This window comes from Nicotiana tabacum, chromosome 17 (assembly GCF_000715075.1).
Source record: "Nicotiana tabacum cultivar K326 chromosome 17, ASM71507v2, whole genome shotgun sequence".
In the NCBI taxonomy this organism is placed as follows: domain Eukaryota; kingdom Viridiplantae; phylum Streptophyta; class Magnoliopsida; order Solanales; family Solanaceae; genus Nicotiana; species Nicotiana tabacum.
Genome location: NC_134096.1, coordinates 27,243,295 through 27,252,805, shown reverse-complemented (window position 1 = coordinate 27,252,805; position 9,511 = coordinate 27,243,295). Strand labels below are relative to the sequence as shown.

The 9,511-nt window shown below is 37.5% G+C and overlaps 1 protein-coding gene across 1 annotated transcript; it reads left to right on the top strand.

The window, feature by feature from the left end:
• Window positions 1-587: 587 nt before the first annotated feature.
• LOC107768871 (calcium uptake protein, mitochondrial) lies at window positions 588-8,756 on the top strand. The gene is given in 9 exon segments (XM_016588032.2): window positions 588-947; window positions 1,038-1,105; window positions 5,227-5,450; window positions 5,664-5,747; window positions 6,633-6,727; window positions 6,730-6,845; window positions 7,522-7,818; window positions 8,072-8,216; window positions 8,292-8,756. Coding segments are annotated over 9 exon segments (1,290 nt in total). The 5' UTR covers window positions 588-697; the 3' UTR covers window positions 8,303-8,756.
• Window positions 8,757-9,511: the final 755 nt, after the last annotated feature.

Here is a 9,511-nt window from a genome sequence, read left to right as displayed (position 1 = left end):
TGTATCTTTTGTTCCTTGTGCATTATGTTTTGAGGTATAGTGGGGGCCTTGTTGCTGGCACTATCATAGTACTCTTTTGTATCCGTTAGAGGCTTCGTCGACATTGTGTGGGTTGTACATTGGTGTTGGAAAAGTTAAACTAGAATTGTTCTAATTGTATCACATGTTCTACTTCAAACTATGAATGTGTAATATTTTTTTGGAGATTATACGTGAAGTAACTAATGGTAATGAAATTGTGTTATTCACGTGATCTTCTTATTGTCTAATTAATGGGAATGCACCTTCACTTTATCCATGGGTAAGTTCGGATAGAAGGCATCTAGCAATCTTGCTAGACCGGGTTATCTCGGTAGAGCGCCGATCGCGCTCCCCGAGGTCGGGGGGTGACAGTTAGGACATAATTGAAAAGAAAAATAGAAAACAATCCCACCACACCAAATGAGTTGTTTCCAAAAATTAGACTTTTTATTATTACGGAATAATAAATTTAACAATATAATACAAATAATTTTGATAAAATAATCAAAACAACATTATTGTTTTAGAATAATAATACAATAGATACAACGAGTAACCACCCTCCAAACAAGATGTAAAACTCCATGTTTTTAGTACTTTTATCCTTTTTTTCCCCCTTGATATTCTAGTATCAATTAAGAGTTAACGGATTCCGAGTCTCGTTTTTGACAAAAGAATGTCAGCTTGGTCAGCTCTCCGGCGATCTCCACGCTCGGTCCATCGTCTGTACATAAACCAATTCCGCCATATTCGTCATTTAAGTGGAAGTGATAATCCAGAAAGCAGTCCAATTTCTTTCCTCAAATGGGTTGGTGGAATCACTTTAGCTTTCGCACTTTACTCTTATTCTCTCCCCAATTCTTCTTTGTCTTTTGCTGATACTTCACAATCTCTTCATCATCCTCCACCTAAATATCTCATTGGAGGTAATTTCCACTAAATGCTGATTTATTATGCTAATGCTACTGTATCTTTCTTATTTCTGAATATGACTACGGTTCACTTGTATTTTGCAGATGCTTACAGAAGAAAAGTATTCTTTAATTATGAAAAGCGTATCCGGATGCGAAGTCCTCCTGAAAAGGTAATTGTAATTTATATTTAAGTCAACAAATATTTTTATGCTTTCGTTAAGCTTGTTTGTCATTTGCCATCAATAATTCTTCTATAGCTTCTCCATGTAATTAATTGACTAATAAATTAAAAAACATATTTTTGTTTCCTTTTCTATTATGTGGACGACTAAATTTGGTGTTTCCTGTAATCAAATGAGGGAAAGCTGTTCAGAATCTTATGCAATGTGATGTTGACTTTGATTGTTTATATTTTTCTATTGATGATCGTTTTATCATCAGTAGATAGATATTTCTAGATGAGTAAACTTAGTAATATCAGAGTTTTATCCATATCCAAATTTTTTATCCATTAAGAGTTCAGCTCCTTTGTAGTTAGGCTATGTGTTACTTTGGGTGTTCTTTCCCATTAATATTTCCAACTTGTTCCAAACTATTTCTTTCCACTCCTAAACATCCTTATAACCTTCCAAAGTCCAAATCATATCCCACATATATCCACTTCACCAAATGGTATTATCCATATTCGTAGTCGTCGTTAGCACATAAATAACACATTTAGCACGTAATAACCCCATTTTGGGACTTGGATACTATCAAACTTAGCACAGTTACATGTGTATATATACAAAGGGGAGAGAAAACTAGAGATATCTATGAATGAAACAATGAAGAGAAGCTTGAGTGAGAAATGTGATTTTGGGAGAGAAAACTCAACTGCTTCATTGATGTACTGTGTCTGTATGTGTATATATACAAAGGTAAGAGCACGTGTGTATGTGTGCACAGACAGCTGTCAACAACTGTGACTAGTGGTGGCAAAATGGTTAAAAGAAAGCAGTTAACCGCCGGTATTATTCACTAAAAAACGGGTTGGATAATGAACTTTTTAAAAACGGGTCAAATATGGATAAGAACCATATTATCCATTTAGAAAATGGACAACCAATAGATAACTAATGGGTTTAACTTTTACATTTGTAAAGTCTAAATTGGAGGTTTATCAAGTTTGGGAGACTAGAAATTCTACCAAAAGTGATCATATTCAAGAAGTCATCCGCCGGTTAACCCGTTTCTTATCCGTATTTAACATGGGGTCGGGTTGGATAATTTATCCGTTTTTCCATTACCCGTTTTCGACCCGAACCATATCCGACCCGACCCGCTCGTTTGCCACTCCTAATTGTGACTAACCTCTACTAACTAACAGCTAAGCAACTAAGCACTACTAACTGACCAGCTAAGCTAAGCTAACTAACCAATTAAAATTTGTAATACAAACCTAAGTTGCTCAAACTCGGGTGCGGGCATTCGATACGGGCACGGATCCGAGTGTCGAATTCGGCAAAATAGATTCGGGGGTGCGGATCCATGTATGGATACGGGTGCGGGATTCGGCTAAAAAAATTCAAAATTATAAAAAATAGAGCTATAAGTCCGAACTCAGAACACGACCCCTTGAATTCTTTGTTTTCTGGAACACAAAGCAGCAAATATGAGACAAAAGTACTTCAATATTGAAGGTATGCCATTTCGCATGTCTTAAATCTGTTTAATTTTTAATTTTGAGAAATCAAAATCTCAATTTCTCCCTAAATTTGTCGATGCACTCAGGTCAAAGTATCCGAAGTTAGTTGACCGAATAGGGGACGTATCCCGCTCCCGCACCCGCTCCCGTCCCGTGTTGAGACGGGTGCGGCACCAAAAACGAAGAGTCCGCGCAACTTAGATACAAACAAGATAGATAGGCTCAATACCCTCCCTCAAGTTGGTGGTGAGGCTCTCATAACCAACTTCCCCAAAATTGCTGAATGCTTAATCCCAGTGAGGGCCTTCGTTAGTATGTTAGCAAGCTGCTCAGTAGTGGCCGCATGATGAAGTTAAATCAGGCCATCTTGAAGCTCGTTTCTCAAAAAATGACAGTCAACTTCTATATATTTGTTCCTCCCATGAAAAACAGGATTTCTGGCTATACGTATAGCAGATAAACTATCACAGTGTACAACAATTGGAGTGGAGAAAGGGACACTTAATTCTTTAAAAATTCTACTCAGCCATACCAATTCCCAACTACTATCTTCAATGACCAATACTCTGCTTATGCCGAGGACAAGGAAATAGTTCCTTGTTTTTTGGACTTCCAGCTCACAGGACTGCTCTCCAATCCAATAGCACCAAATACCCACTGACTTCCTAGAATCAGGGCATGCAACCCAATCAGAGTCACAATAAGCTCTAATTGTGTAGTCAGAATCTTTGGACATGAAAATCCCCATGTAGGGTTTTTCTTTAGATACCTTAGCAAATGGAAAGCTTCTTGCAAGTGAGGCTCCCTGGGATCTTGCATGACCTTGCTTAGATGTTGAACACTGTAAGCTATATCCAATTCTGTATTTGTAAGGAAATTTAACTTCCCAACTTTCTATAGTAAGATGGATCTGGTTGTGCTGCTCCCTCTATGTTCATCTTCACAACAGATCTATTCCAGCATGTTATATGTATCCTTTAACAACCATTCTAGCTTTAAAACTCTCTATACTGCCGTTAGCTTTGTATTTAGCTTGTACACCCAGTTGCATCCAATAACTTTCTTACCATCTGACAAAGGCACAGGTCCCAAGTGTTATTTGCATATAAGACTTCAAACTCTTGTGTCATAGCTCTTTTCGAAAGAAAGAGCAATCAACTATATGCTTAATCATGCCCCAGGAATCCCTAGATTTGCCAAGTAGGATTGAATGCTGCCTCCTCATATGATGAGGACTCACTGTCATGACAAACATTTCTTACAAGTGATTGACTCGCAGGAGTTAGAACTTCAGGTGAAATGTGGTCGTTTACAGAAATTAGCGCATTGAGAGATAAACAGGAACCAGTCTGAGAGGATGAAGCATGGTTGTGTGTGGTATTTGGCTTGAGATTAGGAATGGTGTAAATGTAGTCATTTAGATAGTCAAGAGTTTTGTGTTGCCCGTGAGATTTCCTAGATTCTAAGGGTTGTGGTTCCGGATTCTGATTATGCAAGAAGGAAGTCTCTGGTGACATGTGTGGCGGAGTGTAATGGTGATGAAGGGTGAGGAGGTGGCATATTAGGTGATGTAACATGCAAATCTCTATGATAATAACTTTTCATTAGCTAAACAATCAACAAAAGGAACAGATTTAAGCACTGAAGGACAACTAGTATTGTCAGAAGATGGAGTAAAAGGAAAAACACTTTCATGAAACACTACATCTCTAGAAACATGTATCCTCTTAGTGGCCAAGCTCAGAAACTTGTAGCCTTTTATCCCAAAGGGATATCCTACAAAAACATAAGGGATGGTTCTTGGTCCAAATTTGTCTCTATGGACTTTAGGGACAATGGAGTAACAAAGGCAGCCAAAAGATATTAGGTAAGAGTAATTTGGTTTCTTCTTATATATAAGCTCAAAAAAGGCATTTGTTTTTCCAATAGGTTGTAGGGAGTCTAATGATGATGTGAGTTGTAGTCAGGATGCATTCCCCCTTATACTTGGGTGGTAATTTTGACTGAAATAGAAGTGCCCTGTGCAGTCGCAAGGAGATATTTATGCTTCCGTTCTACCACACTATTTGGTTATGGTGTATAAGGGCAGGTTTTTTGGTGGATAATCTCCTTAGTCTGGTAATATTTACTTGTAGTAATATTGGACTTAGTGCATGGCATCATCAGTCAGGAAAATTCCCTGTAGTAGTTGCATTGTGTCCTTAAGTGGTCCTGTGAAGACAATCTTCTATGCTTCACTTTCCCCTATAATACTTTTAGATATGTTGGTGATGGTGCCCTAATCTGAAAGCTCTGGAAAAGCAAGATCTCATGGTTGAACTGCATTTGACATGTATGTTGCAGCAAGAATTGAACAATTTGGGCGTCCAAGCGGCCCTTTTGGACTTCCCTGACCTACTTGATGACATTTCCCGAATTGGCTGAAAGCATTTCTTTTGCTTCTAATTGTATACTGGGATATTGTATTTGTGTTTGTGAACTGAAAAGATATCAATTTTCATCTCTAGAATCCTCCAAAAATTTCTATCATGCCTGTCAAGCCTGTGATTTACATGAGGTTCCATAGTTAACTTTTTGTTTCAACATTTTGTGGTTTTCTCGAAGGTGTTTGAGTACTTTGCATCTTTTGAAGCCGATGATGGAGAAATATTTATGACACCAGCAGATCTAATGAGGGCAGTTGTTCCTGTGTTCCCTCCATCTGAATCACACTTCGTGAGAGATGGATATCTTAGAGGTGAAAGAAGTCCCGGTGAACTGCAATGTGCCCCTTCAAAGTTTTTTATGCTTTTTGACACAAACAGTGATGGCCGCGTATCTTTCAAAGAGTGAGTCCAAGTCTCAATGCAGTCATAAAATCTCTTGTTTTCTCTATTCAATTCATTATTTTTCCATAATAAAGTTATCTTCCTCTTATCTTGGCTCTCTGTTTTTTCCTGAATTCCTTCCATTTCACATTTAAGCTTTAGAATCATTCAGGTTGAGTTATAGCCATACATGTTAAAGACTGAAAAAGTCTTTATTTTCTTGAAAATTTACAGGTATATATTCTTTGTCACCCTGCTCAGTATCCCTGAATCAAGTTTTTCAGTGGCATTCAAGATGTTTGATCTCGACTGTAATGGGTAGGAGTCTATTTTCAACTTTTGAATATTGCAATTTGTGAAGCAGGGATGCAACTACAATTGTTCTTTCCCTTCTTGTAAGATTCTTTTTTCTTTCTTTTTTTCTTGTGAGATTGAAATCTTGGCAATCTTGTTTTCCTGTGGACCATGGTGGTGCTTGGATTGTATCGAATACCTATGGATCTCTATAAAGGAGTATGCTCGGAAAGGGGAAAAAGAATATATAATAAACTTTTTCCACAAGTTTGATAGATCACCTTGATAAGAATGTAAGACCTAGCATACGGGGGATCTGTCATGTCAATTAGTGAACGGATACGAGGATATGGCAGGTACCTCCTTATGTTTACTTCTGCGCTGGGATGCGGAAGCAGTTTCCAGTTTTGTATACTGATTTTTGCTAGTTGCGAGGCTTGGAAAATTTCTGTTTTCTACTTCAGTAACGTATAATTGTGCGACTTAGATAAGGACACTTTGATGATTATCGTTTTATTTCTTTCTCTACTCTATTAAAATCATGCTAAGAACTGTGAAGAAAAAGTAGTTAAACTAACTGTGCATTTGTTTTTGTTTGCATATTATGGTGATTGAGTATGGAAGTGTTGAGCTCTATGGCTTTGATAATAACAACTTAATGATTGGACTTAGCTGTAAGGTAATATCAATTGTTTGTAGAGATGGCATTTTCCAGTCAATTTGCATGATAGAATGACTGTTGACTTATTTATTTGGGGAGGTTTGAGGGATGAACACCAGAAGCTCAAGTTGATCAATTGTATGTGTTTTATTCACGCCGTCATGTTTCTCATACTGTCGGTATATCTGTCAGACTTACAAAGAAATAACTTTGTCTGGTCTAATTAGTTGGTTCTTATATTGCGACAGCGAGATAGACATTGATGAATTCAAGAAAGTAATGACTTTGATGCGAGCTCACAATAGACAAGGTGCTCATCACAGCGATGGACTTCGAGGGGGCATAATTTAGGTGGTCATGTAGAGAATGGAGGTCTGTTGCAAGACTTCTTTGGTGAAGATGGGAAGAAACACCTCCAATATGATAGATTTGTCCGATTCTTGAGAGATCTGCATGAAGAAGTATGTGAACTTTAATCATCACATGCAAAATAGGGAAAACAGAAAACACTAACTAGTTTGACTTTTATTTGCCATTGTCCTGTTACTATATGTCGTTTGTGTTGCAATGATTTTCAATTATCCTTCCCTTATCTTATGATTATTGTAATTACCCTTACTATTATTTTTGAGAGAAAGCCAGTTGCATTTATTATGTTAACATTCAAATCATTACTCATCAGTCCTATATTTCTGAGAAGAAAAAAGTGGCTCATTTTGTACCTTACTTACAAAAGCACCTGGTTTCAGGATTTATTACTATGTCTCTATATATATTACTTATTTTAGTACCTAAGTAATTTCTTTTTTTCTGCATCTTTGTTGGGACTTGTGTCTAAGAAGAATATAGGCGTGATATGTTCTGCTGTTATAATTGGGTAGGGAAAAGGAGGGAAAGATCTTACTTAACCTGTGTGTTTGGTCAGCTTCTGAATGACCAAGGTGCATGACGAATAGGGTTAGATTAGCAGAGAGTGTATATTTTGGTGTTCCGTGCTTGACACCCCCTCTCCCCTAGCTACGAATGTCAATTACATATAGGCCATCATCAATGAACTAGTAAAAGTGATATTCCCTCCCTCTCAGGTGTGATCCTGCATTGTTAATTCTACGCTGTTGTAATTTTTGTGCTTCACAGATGCTAAAATTGGAGTTTGCCCACTATGATTACAAGTTTCGGGGGACCATTTCAGCAAAGGATTTTGCCCTGTCCATGGTTGCTGCTGCTGATTTGAAGTACTTAAACAAGTTGCTTGATCGAGTTGATGATTTAGATAATGAGTCACCGCTAAGTCGTATTAAGATTTCATTTGAGGAATTCAAAAGTTTTGCTGAGCTGCGGAAGAAGCTGCAACCGTTTTCACTAGCACTTTTCTGTTTCGGGCAAGTGAATGGTCGTTTGACAAGAATTGATTTTAAAAGAGCTGCTTCTCAGGTATGCGTTCTTTGTTTCTCTCTTCCATCTATCAGTCAGCTTTTCCCATGTGTGCATGCATGCATTTGACATTTACCTTTTCAACTCCCTGTTGGATAATATTTTCCGTCGTCATCGTGAAGTCATTTCAGGATTGTCCTTGGCTGTAGGATGATACTCAAGTGTTGTACCTCTGGTGTTTTAACTGGAACGTTCTTTATATGTTTAGGTGCTTGTTTAGTTTTCAAGTTTCTTCTGACCAAGTATTAAACAGGTATGTGGAGTTTCTCTCACTGACAACGTGATAGAAATTGTCTTCCATGTTTTCGATACAAATCATGATGGAAATTTAAGCTCAGACGAGTTTATTCGAGTCTTAGAGAAGCGAGAAAGGGATATTGCTGAGCCAACCGAAGCAGGTATCCTTAACTTCGTGTCGTGCTATGGGAATTCCACACGAAACTATAAATCATACTTGCTTTCTTCATGGTCAGCCTCTTGTTGACGGGATGAGGACCTACTGGCATATTGATGAATGATATCTAGTTGAATGGTATCCTGGATATTTTTTTATTTCAATAAACCCTGTGAAGGGGAGTCTTGGCGCATCAACAAGAGTTGTCGCGTGTAGTTGGAAGTCAATGGTTCGAGTCATGGAAAAAACCTATTGCATAAAGTCAAGGTAGGGTTGCATATAATATGGTTGGGAACTACCTCGAACCCCGCATAACGAGAGCTTAGTGCACTAGACTGCCATTTAAATAGGGTATGCTACTATTTAACCATTATAGCCTGCTGCAACTTTAAGTCCAGAAAATTGTTCAGGACCTTGAGGTTTGATCCTGTTAGTAATGGTCAAATATGAAACTGTAGCAGGAAGTCTTTAAAGGTATCAAAATTGTAAATTTAATTATGTCACCACTAAGGTTAGTAACATGCTGCAGTTTGATGTTATTCAATTTTAGTTCCTGTTAGTGGGTAATTCATGTTTTACCATTTTATTTCCATGGAGAGAACCCCCCCCCCCCCCCCAAAAAAAAAAGAAAAAAAAAGGAAGCAGCAGCATCCTTCCAAGTGCGAACACTAAAAACAAGAGATAGGTATGGTAACTGGCTTTACTTCTTCCTTTTATTTAGCCTTATTTGATTGCTAACTTAATAATTTTCTAAATCATGCTTGCATCAAAGGATATGTTTTGGGTCAATGAAGTGAATGAAAATAATGGAAGATCGATTTCAAATTCCAATAGAGATAAAAGAAAGTTAATTGATTTTTTTCTATGTATTTAAACTTTGGTGGATAGAATTGCTTGATCTTTGTGCTAATAAAATGAAGAAATACACAATATATGTATGAGGGAAATTGGTTGATAACAAGTGGCTAAATAGCGATGTGACACGTGGATTCGAGAATAGACAGAAGTTGAGTCGGTAAATAATCGGCATCGGTTACGAAGTGCGTAATTGATACAGGATGGATCCCGAAGGAAGCAAATTCGATGGTAAAGACTCAAAGGCTTGACATTGGATAGCATTTAATGAGCAGCCGTTATGTACCCATCAATGACATTTTTATTCTTATTCAGGAGGAGCTTGATTTTAGGATCTTATCTCCCTAGGAATAGCTTTAAATATTAGATTGACAACTCTTGTAAAAAAAACGTTCTATACGCAAAAGCGATAGTACACTGTTTTACGCTCAATCTATAGAATTT